This window comes from Peromyscus eremicus, chromosome 3 (genome assembly GCF_949786415.1).
Source record: "Peromyscus eremicus chromosome 3, PerEre_H2_v1, whole genome shotgun sequence".
NCBI lineage: Eukaryota > Metazoa > Chordata > Mammalia > Rodentia > Cricetidae > Peromyscus > Peromyscus eremicus.
Genome location: NC_081418.1, coordinates 136,834,911 through 136,852,973, shown reverse-complemented (window position 1 = coordinate 136,852,973; position 18,063 = coordinate 136,834,911). Strand labels below are relative to the sequence as shown.

General features: G+C 47.0%; 1 protein-coding gene across 1 annotated transcript in view; it reads left to right on the top strand.

The window, feature by feature from the left end:
• Positions 1-7,023, top strand: part of Galnt8 (polypeptide N-acetylgalactosaminyltransferase 8) — a 31,944-nt gene extending 24,921 nt beyond the window's left edge. The window contains exon 11 of the mRNA XM_059258641.1: positions 5,243-7,023. Within this exon, the coding sequence (XP_059114624.1) occupies positions 5,243-5,386 (144 nt within the window). The 3' untranslated portion in view covers positions 5,387-7,023. The remainder of the gene's footprint in view (positions 1-5,242) is intronic.
• Positions 7,024-18,063: the final 11,040 nt, after the last annotated feature.

The following is an 18,063-nucleotide window of genomic DNA, read 5'->3' as shown; positions in this document are numbered from 1 at the left end:
AACCTCACTGACCATAGTCTATGTGTGAAGTTTCTCTATGTGCAGGATGCTTCAAAGGCTTGTGTCTTAGGCCACTTGGGTAGGACCACGATGTCCTGTGGGGAAGATACCAACCTGCCTGTGATCATGTCTCTGAACACCTGCCTACTCCATCAGGCTCAGGAGCTACATTTTGAAAGAACATGGACTTTTTTTTTTTATTTAGACATTCTTACTCTGTAGCCCAGGCTAGCCCAGAACTCAAGATCCTTTTGTCTCAGTGTCCTGAGAGCTGGAGTTATATGCATGAACCTCCATGCCCAGCTAGCAAATAACTTTTAAAAACTTATTTGTTTACATTTATTTTATTTTAATTTATTAGTACGTTTCAGCTCATCTGGAGCTGAAGGTCCAAGTGGTTGTGAACTGCCCAATAGAGGTGCTGGGGACCAAATTCTGGATTTCTGCAAAGAGCAGCAGGAGCTCTTAACGACTGAGCAGCAGGAGCTCTTAACAACTGAGCATCTCTCCAGCTCCATAAATAACTTCTTAAAGCCAAAGTGGTTTTATTTATTTATTTTTTGTATTTATTTATTTACATCCTGACTGACATTTCCCCTCCCTCCTCTCCTCCCAGTCCCTCTCCCTACCCTCCTCCCCTGACCCCATCCACTCCTCCTCCGTTTCTATTCAGAAAAGGGCAGGCCTCCCATGGATATCAACAAAACATGGCATCTCAAGTTGCAGTAAGACTAAGCACCTCCCCAGTTTTAGAGACATGGAAATCAGACTCAGAAAGGTTATGGAAGTTGCCCACGGTCCTGTGGTGTGTCTCTGGGAAGTGAGGACTCTGCCTCTGTTTCTGCAGTAAGGAATAGGGTCCCAAAACCCAGCAAAAGAGCCAGTGACAGTTCCTGCTCCCAGTGTTAGGAATCCTGCAAGGAGACCAAGCTATACATCCATCACATGTATGCAAAGGGCATAGGTCAGTCCCGTGCAGGCTTCCTGGTTGTCTGTTTGGTTTCTGTGTGCACCTATGAACTCAGGCTAGTTGTTTCTGTGAGTTTTCTTGTGATATCCTTGACCCCTCTAGCTCCTACAATTCTTCCTCCTTCTCTTCAGCAGGATTCCCTAGGCTCAGCCTAATGTTTGACTGTGGGTCTCTGCATTTGTTTCTATCAATTGCTGGATGACGCCTCTCTGATCACTACTGGACTAGGCACCAATCTATGAGTCTAGCAGAGTACCATTAGGCATCATTACATTGACACTTTTTCTCCAGTCACGTTTGAGTCTGTCCTGCCTATGAGATGTGCTGGGGTAGGATGATACAGAGATTGTGGGAGTGGCCAACCTACGGCTGGTCTAGCCTGAGACCCATGCCTTGAGAGTGAGCCCACCCCTGACACTGCCTGGAGCACCAGGACCCAGAAGCTGGATGGCCCAGAGACCTAGGATAGAACCAAACACGACTGGCTTTGTTTTGTTTTTAAGAATTTGCTGTTCACTATGGAGACCCCTTCAGGGAAAAATATGTGCAAAGTAAGTTCAGAGGTTTTACAGTCTCCCTGAACTATGCAATATTGATTATGAGGAGGAGGGAGAGGAAAGGAAGGAGGAGGAGTCGGGAAAAAAGAGGGTGGTGAGGAGGAACACTCTCAGCTCTAACGACAGTGAGTGGCCAGACTCTCATAAGCCCTATATGGGCATCATTCTCTCCCACTCTCTCCTCACCAGGACCAGAAAGTGTTCCTCAGGGTCCAGGCAGTTTTTCCTTGAGGGAGCCTTCCATGACCCATAAGAGTAGGTTAGTACTTCTGTACTTTCTCAGGGTTCCTTTTTTTTCCTCAAGATTTATTTATTTTATTATGTATACAGTGCTCTACCTGCATGTATGCATGCAGGCCAGAAGAAGGCACCAGATCTCATTATAGGTGGTTATGAGCTATCATGTGGATGCTGGGAATTGAACTCAGGACCTCTGGAAAAGGAGCCAATGCTCTTAACCTCTGAGCCATCTCTCCAGCCCCTCTTAGGGTTCCCTTAATCCTTGTCTTATTGTCTCTTAGAATAATGTTTACTTGAACTTTGCTTTTTTGAGGCAGAATTTCACTCTGTGGACTTAGGACTTACAAATCTCAGCCTCCAGAGTGCTGGGATTACAGGTGTGCTCTACCATGCCTGGCCTCACAGAGCTATGGCCTGTATGGCTAGGTTTTTTCTGTTGTCTGTCATTCTGTGGTGACAACATCTGGAATATGGCAGGCATTTGACAAGTGGTTGAGGACCAAGTGCAAGATTGTCCCACTTGGGGTATCAGCTTGGAGAGGTGAACTAGGAGACCGTGTTCTGCTGCCTTCTCTAAGTGGAAGAGTCTTATCAAGCCTCCATCACTATGACAAGTCCCTGAGATAATCAGTTCCTACGTTGGCACAGTCTAGTTCCCATCAATTGTCCTCATGGTTTGAGGCCTGGAGTGAGTCAGCACATCATAGTGGGAGCACATGGTGAATCAAAACACACTCAGATCATGAACCAAGGATCAGAAGAGAAAGAGGAAGGGCTTGGGCTCTCATAATCCCCTTTGAGGTCATGTCCCAATAACTGAAGACCTATATGTAGTTTCCACTACCTCCCAATAGTGCCACGCTGAGGAACAAGGCCTTAACACACAGGTCCTTGAGGGGCATTTCTGACCCTAGTGATACTGAGGAGTGGCTGGGGAAATGGTTCTGAGACCAAGGATGGAACACAGGAGCAGAGAAGGACTACCTACCAGGCCAGTGGTTTTGCCTGCCCTGCAAGAGCAGGCTGCCTTAGACTGTCATGGCTTCTCTAGTCAATGGCAGTCACCAGGCCCAGCACGTGGCAAGTTGAGTGTACTGATGGGATTTTAAATCTTAATGGACTTGTTACTTCATGTACAAGCCTAACAATGCTGAACCATTAATTGTATCAGGTCTTTTTATGGTTTAATAAATTGAATTTCCTTACCCACTGAAGACTATGTTCATAAATCACTCCCAGTATTTAACTTTAAATTTAATGATCCTTAATTTCCTAAGTGTTTACAAAGTACAATCTCAACATGAAGTCACAAATTCAATTATTCTATGACACATCTTAAAATTGGCATCACAATGTTAATTAGTAAAGATGTTGACTTGTCTTAAACATAGCACAATTCCTCCTGGTAGCAAATAGATACAGAATCTTTGGGAATGTGTTTGGTTTCCTTAATGCCATATTTTATGACAAAGCTCCTGGAATTAAAGATACTGTTTATTCTGAAGAAATAATTATTCAAACATTTGGAAAGTGGTCTTCCCAAGAGAAATTTGGAAGATGGCTGTATTAGTGACTTTTCTCGGCATTGTGACAAAATGTTTGACAAATGCAACTTAAGGCAGGAAGGGTGTGTTTTGACTCGTGGTTGGAGGGGACACAGTCCTCCATGAGAAGGCATGCTAATGCAGGAAGCTGGTGAGTGCTGCTCTCTCCCTTTTTTCCTATTTATTCAGCCTCAGATCCCAACTCATGGGATGGTGCCATCCAAATTTAGCATGAGTCTTCCTTCCTCAGTTAACTTGTAACACCCAAGAGTGTGTCTCCTAGGTGATTCCAAAACCAGTTCAGGTAGACGATGGGAAGATAAGCCATCAAGTCACCTACTCATTGAGGTTGATGAAAGAAGAGATATTTTTATCTCAGTGGGAGGCCTGGCCTGCAGAACAACAGGACATTCTGTCTGCCACTCTGAGGCTGAGGCCAGGTCTGTTTATATGGCTTCTCTGCCAAGAAGTCTACAAGTTAAAGGGGAAGGTGATTGGGTGGCTCCTGGCTTATTATGTAATGCTAAATTCATTTGCATCAGTTCCTTCTCTCCAATCCTTTCCTATCCATGTTAGGTCTAGAAGCAGAAACTTTCAGATATAAAGATGGTATTTGATTGGATGCCCAGTCTCTACTATACCTTATTTATTTTGTAGGCCCCACTTACAAATTATTCTACTAAAAAGTTCCAATGAACTGAGAGGCAGATATAGTTAGATAGTCCCTCTGTTTACTTTCACTCTCATGATTCTGAGTCTTGAGTCCTTCAGAGGAGGCTGTGACCTCTGAACAGCGCAAGGGAGCCAGTGTCCGTGACTGAGAATGAACCTTTCAGGAGAGGCTAGGTCTTGATACACATGGACAGTCCTGTGGGGAGCCTGGCATCCAGAGTAAACTGAGGAGGATGGGTGAAGGTCAAGGTGACAGTACAAGACCCAGAGAGGGCTTCTGGAGGCAGTAGGAGGAGTGGAGGGCACCAGTGGCTGAGGAGTGCCAGAGGCGGCACCCACGGGATGTGGGAGTGCGGAAGAGAGAACTCCCTGGGGAAGATGAGGAATGCAAAGGGTGGGGTCCAGGGAGCAGATCATGCCTACAGACTGTGAAGTTCCCCATTGCTCAGCTGTGGCCATGAGAAGGAAGGAAGGAACTGGGTGGGGTGAGAGAGACTACATGAGAAAAAGAAGGACCAGCTTCCCTCCTTACCCCCTCCCTCCCTCGCTCCCTCCCTCCCTCTCTCCCTCCCTCCTCCGTTCCCTTCTTTCCTCCCAGACAGGACAGGGAGGGGGTACACAGAGGTGGACTTAGATCCACCATACATTTTTCTTCTATCTGGCATAGACACTCAAGGACCAGTGACCCCAATTCCAGCCTTAATTCACATTACTTCTAAGCCCAGTTTTAGAGACATGGAAATCAGACTCAGAAAGGTTATGGAAGTTGCCCACGGTCCTGTGGTGTGTCTCTGGGAAGTGAGGACTCTGCCTCCATTTCTGCAGTAAGGCCCAAGGACATGATGGGAGGGTACCACTCAGAGGAGTGAGGTAAATGGGCTGAGGTTCCTGTGTGGTTTCTGCTCTATACCTCCCTCTGTGAAGATGGAGGGAGACAACAAGGAAGCGTGGTCCTGGGGGGTTTGATGGGCTCCAGGGTGGAGGAGTTCAAAGAAGGGCAAGTGGCAAAGGGATGCCCTGCAGGGTGCAGCCATGATGCCCAGCGGAGTGCAGGGCTGCCCTTTTACCCCCGTAAGACGCCATCGCTTCAAAGCTTGTACATACAGCTGTAGGCAGGCTTACTCTACTCTTTGCTTTCTCTGTCTCCTCCGAGAGAGGACTGAGGAGCTCTGCAGTGTAAATCTGAGCACCCAGCTGAGTGAGGGGGTGAGCTGCCCAGGAAGACACATAAACACCTTGCCTTTGTCTCTTCCATCTAGGGAAAATCCATCAAAAACAAGGATACCGCACGGTGTCTGGAGATCAAGAGAGACCCTTCAGGTACCTACAGGCTCGTGTTAGAGACCTGTACCCAACAAACATGGAAAATACAGCATATAGGCAGAAACTGGGGCCACTCATAGCCAGTGAGCCCAGAGATTTGGATTTGGAGGGCCCCGTTCCTCAGGCTGGAATGGTGTCTAGCCACAGCGCTTTCACACTGGGAGAGGATGAGAGACAGATGTGTGTTTGTCTACTGTGACTTCAGCATGCAGCTCACAGAGAGGAGGCTTGAGCACATGTCAAAAGTGTCTGCTGGGGAGAGTGGCAGAAACTCTGAAGCCTCGTCCCCAGCTTGCCTCAAGAGATCGTGATATGCATCAAGTGCCATTCTGGGAACCTTCTCAAAATAGCCAGCATCATCTGGTTGCACTGTGAAGACAGTGAGAGGGATGAACATTTATCTTTGATTTCCACCAACGCTGTTTAGCCTTCATTCCGACAGCTACTACCACCACCTGTCCCACACCTCCCCCCTGGTCATCTGCTCCCCTCCCTAGACAGTCGTGGGCTGGGCCACGTGACAGGCTAGATACTCTTCATAAGTCTGACAGCTACCCAGGTGGCCTCAATTCCCTCCCTGTCTGGACTGTCCCGAAAGAGACTTTCTCAAATCCCTCTACCACATCCTCAGTGTAGGTGCCTCTGGATGGCCCGTCTCTCCCACTTTGGCAAGGTCACATAGGAGGAGGAGGATCCTGTGTGTGTGCTGTAGGCTCCTGGAGTCTCCTGCAGAGCAGCCAAAGACAGAGTAGCCTCAGATGCATGGAAAAGCATGTGACTCCATTCCCAGTGGAGAGCCGGCTGAAGGTGCACAGAGGTAACTTTCCACTCAAGTTGGTAAAAGACAAATAGTACACAGCACATTCTGTGGGCAGGGATGTGGGAAACAGGTCATCTCACATATCCGCGCCAGGGTTTCAAACTGGTGCCAGCTTCCCGGTGGGCTAATTGGCACGATCTAAAAATAGTATATGTGCATTTTCTCTTTGTGCCAAGAATTCCACCTCTAGAAATTTACCTCCAAAATTATGAATTTGGACTGCCAAGACAGCTCAGAGGGTAAAGGCATTTGCTGCCAAGCTGACAACTTTGTTTGTTTCCAGGAAGCTACACAGTGGAAGGAGAGAAACGATCTCTAAAAGTTGTCCTATGACCCATCCACACATGTGCGCACACACAAAAATACTAGATGCAGCAGACATATGTGAGATATTAGAACAAATGTAAAGGAAAAAGAGTAAGAAAATGTTCATGCACAAAGTAATCCCTTGTAGTATTGATTCTGAGTAAAAAATGTTGGGGGTGAACTACATGCTTGAACATCAGAGTAGTCAGAAGCATCCATGCAGGGGGCTGGCTGTACAGCTGTAAACACCAGCAAGCCACATCTGTGGCTGATACGGAGGGAGAAGCAGTGTATCTTGTTAAGTTAACAAAAGAAAAAGAAGTGTGTCCTGCAGATATCTTTTGGTAAAAATGAAGGGGGACATGCTATGTTCATTTCTACACAACAAAAACAAAACAAAAAAGTCTAAAGCTGGAGGTGGAGGCTCATAATTGTAATCCCAGCACCCGAGAGGGTGAGGCAGGAGGATTGTGAGTTTGAAGCCAGTTTGAGCTATGCAGCAAGGTCTTATATAGAAGAGAATAGGGAGAAAAAACAAACTAAGAAGACTGAGGGAGAAACTAATGAGATATGGTGGTAATGGGTGGTGGCTGGGAATGCGGTGTAAAGGACCGGGTAGTAGAAGGCATGTGTGTCCAGGGCAACTCCTCTAAATAGATGTTTATGTAGCTTTGACATTTAGAGCAATGTTTCAAAATTAAATTTTCAAAATTAAATCACATAAAATCAGAGACGAAAATCTCAAATGGATTGTAAACAAAAAATGATCTCACATATTTTCTATTTTTATTGTTCGTTTAACTTACGTGTGCGCGTGCATGCATGTTGGTTGTTGTTTGTTCTAAGACAAAGGCTCATGTGGTCTACGCTGGCCTCAAACTCGTTATATAGTCAAACTCGTTATATAGTCAAACTCGTTATATAGTCAAACTCGTTATATAGCCTTGAACTGCTGGTCTTCTTGCTTAAAACTCCCAGGTACTAGAACTCCAGCTGTGGACCACGACACCCAGCTTAGATCTAGTTTCTAAATATTTTTTCAATAGAAGGAATGAAGAAATTAGGGCTTCTTAGGGGAGATCGTTAACTTTTGGCTGGTCCTAGGACACATTCCTGTGTTGAAAGTAAAAAAAAAAAAAAAAAAAAAATTGCTCAAGGAAGGATGAGCTGTCGCAAATCATAGTGGCCAGATTGAAGGAGTCCCCACTGGCAATGTTAGGGACTGTGTGAGCATTAGAGTCCATCAAACATTAAAGTCAATTTAACAATAGATGATACCACAGAATAATATAAAAACCCACGAGTCGTTTTGAATGAATGCATGAATGAGAAGGGAGCACTCCTTTCACGGTAGAATGCCAGCTAATTAATACTGAAATGATTGTGAATTAGAAAGTCACCATCTGGCACCCGCCATAGCTGGAATTGTCTCAGGCAAGCATCATTATCAATGACAAAAACTAGTGAGTGCTAAGAGGCAGGCCCCATGCATATGGTGACAGAGTAGCTGCCCAGAAGTTATGCATTAACTGCAGAGGGAGCACAGGGAGAAACCTGGCAGACCTTAACTCAGTAACCAGTTAACATCAGTAGTGGCTGGACAGGTGGGCATCATATGCCTCCCAGCAGCAGGAACCCAGAATACAGAGCCTCAGGAATCTTGAGAAAACATTAATTAATTAATTAATTGAGAGCTGTTATCTAAGATAGTCTGGTCAGATGAGGGAGTACATGCAGTCTGTAATCCCACACTCAAGAGGCTGAAGCAGGAGGATTGTGAGTTGATATTACATGTCAGTGTAACATAGTAAGACCCTGTCTCAAAACAAAACAAAAAACAAAAGACACGTGATAAAGCAAGATGCATGCTTCAAAATGTCAAAGCCCTCTACCCCTAAAAAGCCCACGAAAGATTGGGGAACCTTCTGCATTAAAGTAGACTAAAGACACCTTGATGTGTCCTGTGGTCTTATACAAGGCCCCAGATTCACTCTCTCTCTCTCTCTCTCTCTCTCTCTCTCTCTCTCTCTCTCTCTCTCTCTCTCTCTCTCTCTCTCTCTCTGTGTGTGTGTGTGTGTGTGTGTGTGTGTATGTGTGTGTGCGTGCTCTCCCTTTGCCTAGAAGAGCAGTGGGTGACTGGAGGTATATGAATGGGGTTTGTTGCTTGGATGGTAGTTCTGTGTCTACACTCTTCCTGGTCTGAGTGTGGTTCTTGTCTATAAAAGACCATTGATTTTATGAAATACTCACTGACTGTTTTGATGGGACATTCTCTCTGAGATTTTTATGTGTGGGGATACATGACAGCTAGACTGGTAGGTAGCTGGAGCCAAGGATGACCAGGAAGACAAAGGAACTGACACATGTGTACATGTATGGATGGACCGTGAAGGACATGCAAGAATTTCTTGTGCTCCGTCTGGGACTTTTCTTTAAGCCTGAAATTGTTTCAAAATAAAAAGATTTTAACAAATTCAAACACAAATTGCCCCATCTATGTAGATAGTCATTCCCTCTCTGTGGTTTTGTTGTCTGCACATTCGGTTTCTTGAGGTCAAATGGTTCAAAGGCATTAGATGGAAAATTCTAGAAATAATTCACAATTTTAAATAAGTTGGCCTGAAAGCTATGACTTGCCTTCGAGATATGTCTGAGAAACGGTCTTCTTGCAGTAGATGGTCATTAACATAGAGACCCACAACTGGAGAGCTAGTGGAGATGGGGGGTGGGGGGACTTTGGAGTGCTCAGCCCTGAGTAGGATCATATCCCTCTTTTAAGGCTCAGAAGGGACAGGGGGGCGGGGGAAAGACTGTAAGAGCCAGAGGTGGTGAGAGACTTCAAGGAAACGGCATTTCCAGACACAATGGGGCAGCTGCACACACACGCTCACAGAGATTGTGACAGAATACACAAGACCTGCGCAAGCCCAAGCCAGACCAAATCCCAGCCTGGAGGAGAGGACGTGCGCACAGAGTCCCCTTTAGTCTATTCAAACTGATAGCTGTGGGAAAATCATGTCTCTTCAATGGAGTGGCAATGGGTAGGTTGATTAACCATACTTCAGCGCTGGCCCCAGGCTCAGGAGTAGTTAGTCAATGCAACTCAGACACCACTGTTTTCCTTTTTTTGTAGATATTTTGTTTGTTTTGGAAGAGAAAGAAAGAACATGAAGTTGAGTGAGTAGAGGAGTTGAGGGTGGGGGCGGAGGATATGATCAAAATCTATTATATAACATTATCAAAAAATAAATAGAAACATTAAAAAATAAGTTGGGACTGAGGAGATGGCTTGTAAGGACCTGTGTTTGGGTCCCCAGAACTCATGTAAGAAGCCAGGAGAGGTGGTGCGTGCTTGTAACCCCAGAGCTTAGGGAAAGAGACAAACAGATCCTGGGGGCTTCTTGGCCAGCTATCCGAGCCAATATAGCTCCAGATTCAGTGAGAGAATCTGCCTCAAAAAACAAGATGGAGAGCCATAGAATAAGATATGTTAATCGGGCTGGAGAGATGGCTCAGAGGTTAAGAGCACCGACTGCTCTTCCAGAGGTCCTGAGTTCAATTCCCAGCAACCACATGGTGCCTCACAACCACCTGTAATGAGATCTGGTGCCCTCTTCTGGCCTGCAGTCACATATGCTGTATACACAATAAATAAATAAATCTTTAAAAAAAAAAAAAAAAAAGATATGTTAATCCCTGGAGCCTACCTGACCCATCATGGGCACGCGTATTTGCATACATATCACACACACACACACACACACACACACACACACACACACACACACACGGCAGAGAGACAGAGACAGAGGAAAGAAAAGAAAAAAAAATTAACTTTATTAAGTTTGCTCTTATAATTTCTCTAATTTATTATTGAGTTATTTCTCTTGCTACTTCTAATTTAAAAATTCAGCTTTATCATCACTGCATCTTTAATAAGAAAAAAAAACATGAGTATATAGGGTTTGCCACTACACACTGCTTTCAGGAAGCTGTCTATGTCTTCCTTCTTGGCTGTGGCTATGGAAACAGCACCTGAACCTAACTTTGGTGTCCATTACTCGTAAGAGGAAGCCTGCAACTCTCCCATGGACATAGCTTCATAGGCTCTGGCTTCCCCTGCAGCCCCGACCTGCAGGGCAGGGTTGGTGACTGGCTTGCCTCCTTTTGCAACCTCACTTGGTATTTCAGAGGTTCTTTAGAGGGCCATACTTCTGTGGCTGTGGTCTGTTTCCAACGTCATCTGTCAGGAGATGTGAAGGTCATTTCAGCCGCTGACTTCAGTCTGACCACATTAATGATTCACAGATTCTTCTCCTCTTGAGTTTTGGGGATGCTGGAGCTATACCTGTCATCAACAGCAAATATGGCAGGTTAACCACTGCTGATCTAGGAGCAAAAAGGTCACAAAACCCTAACAGAGAAAGAATTCCTGGTTTCCCCTTGGATTCAGCAACTGTGACCCTGCCATGCTCTCCCAGATGACCAGACAGTGATGTTCTCAGAAGTGTCTTGAAATGTCCATTTTCTTCCCTATCCTATCTCACCTCTGGGTTTTCAGATACCGTCACTGATCTATCCTTTCTGGGTTCTGGGGTGAAACTCTGCCAAACACCTCCCAGGAACTATAGTCGTACAGGTAGCAGGCTCAGCTCCTCTTTCCAGTCCAAACCAGCCTTTTATGCACTCTGTAGCCTGTCAGGCCTTGAACTTTTAATCCTTCTGCCTCTGCCTTCTAAGTTGTTGGGAAAGGATTATCACACCAGCTCTTCTTCTGCCCTTCTTTCCTCTCCTCTCCTCCCCATTTCTCCTTTCATCCTACCCCCCACGGGATGGTGGAGGGGGGTGGTGGACTATGTAACCCTGACTGACTGGGAACTTGCTATGTAGATGAGGGTGGCTTCAGATCTGTGGGAATCCTCTTGCCTCTGCCTCCTGAATGCTAGGATTACAGGCATTAGCCATTGTGTCAGACTTTTCTTCCTCTTTTAACAGCTTTCATTAACCTCTTAAATGAGTGGCTGGCCCTAGTTTTGGTACATTTCTATCCAGAGTTAAATTGAAGGAGTGGAGTTCATGTTTTCTGTTTCCACGGGGACTGGGACCTGGGGCCCAAACTTGCTGTTCTGGTACCATGGCTGCTTCTCCCCTTGCAGAGCCTACATGGTGCCCCTTTCTGGGCTTGACTAGTCTTGTCTTGAATAACCTTTCTATGAGAAAATTTCTTCCCACAATGCACAGGAATTTCCTGTTTTTCCCAATCCCAAATTCCAAGAAAAAGTCAGTTGAATAGTTGAGAAAACAGGAAAAAAAGCTTTGCAGTTTTTCTTCGAGAGTTAAATCTTCACATGTGGGATGATATGTTGAGGTTTTGAAGGAAGCAGGTGTGTCCAATGGCACAGGAGAGCAGGAAACAGACACATTCCAAAATTAAGGTCGATATTTTCAGAATCCAGGACAGGAACATGAAGAGAGAAAGCAATCCTATGGCTGGCATCCTTATATGTGTGTGGCATCCTTATGTGTGTGCAGCATCCTTATGTGTGTGCAACATCCTTATGTGTGTGCAGCATCCTTATGTGTGTGCAGCATCCTTATGTGTGTGCAGCATCCCCATGATGTAAACATGTGCGGTCATCTGTCTCCTCCCACAGTGACTGTTGAAATGAAAAGCCCTCTCGGTGGGGTTTTATGTAGAGTGACTTGTCCACAGTTGAGTTGATTGTGCTTCATAGAGACAACCACACAGATTCTTATGAATGGGCCTCTCAAAAGTATCAGATTTTTGAAAGCTAACTACATGTTATAATTGGAATTGTCCACCTGTCATTTATTCTGCTTGGAGCTGCTGACTTCATGAAGAAATCTGAATAGTACATTATTTGAACACACACAATGCTTGTGGACATCCCCCAGAGTTTGAATGCTATAAACCACACTTTTGTGAAATTACTAATTTTAACATGTCTACCCCTGCTTCTCCTATTTTTTGAGCCAAGGTCTTGCTATGCATCCGAGGCTGGCCTTGAACTCTCAGCCTTCCTGTCTCATCCTCCAGAATACTGAATCACAGGTATGGGTTTCCATGTCCAGCATAAATTCAACATTTCTGACATTTGAAACAGCTTTTTAGTTCTGCATAAATGACTATTGTAATTACTGTTAGAAACACTTAGTGAGTAATTGGCGATGTCAGGAATTTTTTTTTCAGAGCCCTCCTTGTTCACTCCTGCATCATTCAGAAGCTGTTAGGAAAACTACCCCTGACCTTGAGTAAGCCTCCAGCCAACCTCCCTGACTCATTACTCCGCATTCTCCACTCATTTAACAAATCAAAAGAGGTCGTGAAAGAGAGGGAAGAGAGTGTCAGGGAGGTGGGAAATAGAGAGGGTGATATGGAACGGAAAAGCAGAAGTATGACCTAACTGGGTGAGAAAGGGACCAGTTGCAGATGAGAGGGGCACAGAGGACAGAGATGGACGAGGAGAGCCAATGAGAACAGAGTATAGTGACACCGATGTCCGAAAAAGCCACAGTGACACCCATTCTTTGTGTGCTAGCCTAAAACAAATGTTAAAAAGAGCAAGCATAAAATAACATTGTGGCTTCTTATCCTTTCCTGAATGTGTGTGTATGTATGTGTGATGTGTATGCTGGTATGTACTTGTGTTCACATAGGTGTGTGTAGACACATGTGCAGAGGTGTGTGTGTGTGTGTGTGTGTGTGTGTGTGTGTGTGTGTGTGTGTGTGAAAGAGAGAGAGAGAGAGAGAGAGAGAGAGAGAGAGAGAGAGAGAGAGAGAGAGAGAGAGACCAGAAGTTGGTCTTGGGTATTTCTTGACTATTTCCCACCTTATGTACAGAGGCAGTGTCTCTTGCTTGAAGTCAGAGCGCACAGATTTGTCTAGTGTAGCTAGCCAGTTTGCTCCAGGAATCTCTTGCATCTGCCTCCTAATGCTAGGATTACCAGCATCTACTTGGTGTTGGGGATCCGAACTCTGGTCCTCACCCTTGTATGACAATCACTTTACCCAATGAACCATCTTCCCAGCCCTCTTCCTTCTTAAAACAAGTGTTTTTAATGCTTTGGGGAAAAGTTTAGCAGTCTTCTTGTTCAGGGTAAATGGGTTGTGGCTGCCCATGAAAGGTGGGTCTGGGTGATCCATACCCTGCAACAGGGTGTGTTGGCCCTTGCTGATTCAAGCAGTTCTCAACATGGGGACTATATCTATAGAAAGTTCTAGGAACTTCTTAATCTTTAGGGCCTTCCCACCAGGCAGGAGTCCTTTGCTGAAGATGGAGTGGAGTACCACAGACATGCCAGCTACCCCTGGCACAGGAGTGGGTCTTGGGATCCAGTTTGACTCGATGCAGGCACACTAGTAAAAAAAAAAAACCACAGCCCTCAAACACTCCAGTGTCAGATGAGCCCTTGTACATCCCATGCCTTCTTTCTTCCTGAGATCCCTTCCCTCCTTTCCAGAATGCCTTCTCTACAGGAGGGCCAGAGTGCCAGATGGGCGCAGATATGCCACACCATTGGTGACACTAGCTGTTACAGTTGTCACATTCAGAGAGATGCACACTGTCAGTGTCACAGGCTGGTGCAAACACAAGACAGGTGTCGCAGTATGGACCAAGTGCAGGGCAGGGACTACAGGAGAGCAGAGGTGAATGGCAGATGTCACCAGCCATTAAAGTCGCTGGCAACAGGCTATTATAGGCATAAGGTAGGTGTCACAGGCTGGTGAAGTGTCATTGCTGGCCTCCATGCAGAGGAGGTTTCACAGGCTGTCACAGTTGCTGGCAACTGTTCCACAGTGTTGCAGACACAGGCCTGGTACCACAGACTGCCACAGGTACAGAGCAGATGTCAAGCTGCTGCAGGTGCAAGGCAGATGTTGTAGGCCGGTACGGACACAGGTTGTTGGAGGGACAAAGCAAGCATTCCAGTCTGAAAGAGGGATGGAGCAGATGTCACAGGCTGTTGCCATTACAGGTCAGGTGGCATAGGCTGGCACAGGTTCAGGGCGAGTGTCACAGGCTGCCATACTTACACAGCCAGTATCATGGGCTAGAATGGGTGCAGGACAGTGATCATAGGCTGGCACAGAGACAGAGCAGCTGTCACAAGCTGATGCAGGCACAGGACAGGTGTTCCAGGCAGGCACAGGTATAGAACAGGTGTCCCTGGCTGGTGAAAACACAGGGATGGTGCCACAGGCTGTGCAGGCACAGAGCAGATGTCACAAGCTGGTGCAGGGTGGTACAGGCACTGATCATGTGTCCCTGGCTAGTGCAGACACTAGTCACATGTCCCTGCCTGCTGCTGGTCCCAGGCAGCTGCTCCTGATTTGGGGGTATAGAAACTGTTGACTCATGAATGCCTTTCTTCTTATCTCTGCCTATTCGCTCTCATCTCTCCCATAGTCAGGGGCAGAGGCTCCCTCGGGCCCAGAAAAGAGGGTCGGCATTCTGGTCCTTTGCTAGGCTGCTGCTCTGAGAACTGGGGTCTGCTCCTCTTGCTCCTTCAGGTCTGGCCTCAGGAGGAGCACTTTGCTCCTGAGCTCTCTGGTATGGCTGAGGCAACAGAAGACATTGGCAGAGGGGGCAGAGGAACACTGCCTTCAAGACCACACTGGCCAGTGTCAAGCTGGTGTGGGCCTGAGAACACTGAGGTGTGGGTGACTGCAGGTGGATAGGAACCAAGAGCTTCAAATGAAGAGTCTGTGTGTCTGAGAACAGGCATTAGGCAATGGATCTTGTGGGGGCTGGATAAGGTGGATAGACTGGGGACTCTGCCTGCACCTGTTAGCATTGCAGCAGGATCCTGAGGCCCTGAGACACCCTGAAGAAGCTCTGGCAGCTGCAGGAACCTGTTCGTGGTGCAGATGTCTGCAGCCAAGCCTGAGTGTTGGGGCAGGGTCAGCTGTGAAAGATCTCACGAAGAGGCCATTGTCCTTGGTGGCCACCACTCTTCCCCCCGCAGCAGCAGGAGAGCTTTGATGGCTCTATCACTCTGCCTGAGGTTTTCCTGGCCTCTGCCTTTCCCAGATGTCAGGGCCTGTGTACACAGGATTAACTCAGCTCCTGAGGAGCAGGTGCTGCTGAACACAGGATAATCAGATCAGATGGGCTCTGCATCTGTCAGGATGGAGCAGCAGGGGGGCCTGCATCCTGAGCAGCATCTCCGGGGAGCTACAGACGTGAGCATTCATCTTGAGACACAATCTGTAAGAGAAGAAAGTCCTCCTTCAGCCCTCTGTGAACAGGGAGGATTCCTGAATACTCTGTGAGAACTATCCCTCCATGGCAAAGGTGTTTTGTCCACTTGCCTGGACCAGTGTGAACTCTGAGGCCAGGAAGAAGAGTGAGTTGAGGAATGGAAGAGGAGACTTCCAAAGTGTGGCTGTTTGGGTTCTATCTGGAGCCTGTGCGGAATTAGTGTGAACAAAGCTACCATCATCCACTGCTTTCTGAGTAAGACTCAGTGACCGCCACAGCAGACCCTTTGCTACCTCAACTTTTCCTAAACATCCTGTTTATGCATAGAGGAGTTTGGAGAGTTGAAAACACACACACACACACACACACACACACACACACACACACACACACACACAAACTCCCGTTCATCCAGGGCAGCTTCCACTCAAAAGTCAAGGATAAGGGGGTCTTATGAGAACAGAGGCTCCTCAAGAGGGGGTCTGCCACCGGCTGGGCCTCGTCAAGCTGGCCAACTACTCCCTGACAGCAGTGTGGCCCAGTGTACAGACAACCACTCTGAAACCCGGCTCACCCCGGCGGGCGCTGGTCCAGAATGGCCCGGCAAGTTGGGCAGTGCAGAGGTTCTGGACAAACGGCCGCCTGAGGTCCTGGCCAGCACCCCTGCTCCGTCTCCACTCCATCCTCCGGTCCTTTTGGCTCCAGACAGGATCAAAGCTTCCCACTCTTCTTGGCTGGAGGCCTCATAAAGAGTCGTTTGCAAGAGCCTTTTCATAATGGTTACTGGAATTGGAAAACCTGGCTGTGACTATCTAAGCTAAGCCAGCTGTCAGCACTGGTGCTGTAGCAAGGATCCATGTCCACCTCTGGCCTCTTTCGAGGAGAGTACGGAATGCTTCCATTTTGTGGCTTCTGTCCCTGAGACATCTGCGGGGGAGGGAGTGAGGAGACAGAGACAGAGGCAGACAGAGGCACAGAGACACATAGAGAGATTGAAAGAGTGGGAGAGGACAAAGGGAGGGAGAGAAAATTTGCCAGGTTTTGGAAAGAAAACAGTAGAGAATGATGCGTTCTCGTGTAGAGTTACTTCATCAGGTTTCTTAGTCTGGTAGCATGGCTCCCAGATGGGGATGATGAATGGGCCCAGGCAGGTTGTGCAGGCCACCTCTAAAGCCACAGCCGGGGGTGTGGGGGAAGATGTGTTAAAAGACACAGAGAAAGTTCAATTAGACCCATGAGTCAGAGAATACTGAAGACCAAGACAAATACACTCCCCACAGGTGTGGCTCTGGGGACAGGAAGGGAGAGTCAGGGAGGCTGGGTGTTGTCCTTCCTGTCTGGAGGGACCTTGAAATACAGTCTTTCTTTAGAGGTCTTCTGACTGCGTGCTGGGATGGATGACAGCAAGCCCCCTCACACATGCTAGGCAAGGGCTGAACCCTTGAGCCGTATCCCCAGCCAGCAGACATACACTGTCTCTCCTGCTATTACAGGGATCAGGAAAGGAGGGAAAGGAGCACTTTCTGTGGCCTGAGACTTTACAGTCGTGTGGCCTAGATACACTAAAGCTGTGCAGATGCAACCCTACTTCCTTCTGAATGCTGTGTTCCTTCCTTTTCCTTCCTTCCCACCTCCAATGTTATCTCTCTCTCTCTCTCTCTCTCTCTCTCTCTCTCTCCTCTCTCTCTCTCTCTCTCTCTTTCTCTCCTCACACAGAGTGGAGTCAAAATGATGTCGATGATTCGTGGGAACCAGGAATGGAGCTGGAAGGAGGTGTGGAGGTTTCCTAATGTGGTGGGAGCTTGGGGAACAGAGTGGCAGACACTTCTCAGTCTAGAGCCCAAGACTCTTCAAGCCCGTGTTGTGCACCATGCCTTCCCTAGAAGCTGGACAAGGCAAGAACCACAAACAAGGGTGACTTCTTCCTTAGGGTTTCCTGAAGGGAGATCTTTGAATTTAGCCCAGAGGGACCCATTTCAGGCTTCGGAGCCTCCTACCTGCAAGATGATGTATGGAACAAGTGAATTTAGTTGTAAAATGATACACTTGTTTCAAGCCACTGTCTGAGGTAGTACGTAACACCAGCAAGAGAAAACTTATCCAGGGTGGTGGTGTTCTTGGAGGCAGAGTTTTGTTCATCACAGCTGAGGGTGGCTTAGAACTCGCTATATGATGTAGGCTTGCCTTGAACTCGTGCGGATCCTCTTGCCTCAACCACAGCTTTAAAACTGCAGAGGAAGCACTCACTGCTCCCTCTTCCGGGTTAATTGAACATCTATGTGTGAGGAGCTATTTCAGGTCCTGGGGGAGACAGAATTGAGTCAGAACAAATCTTGAGCTCTAGCTTCCCAAGGATCTGGGGAAGGGGCAGAGCATTTTAAAAACAACCACAACTTCTAGGGTATGC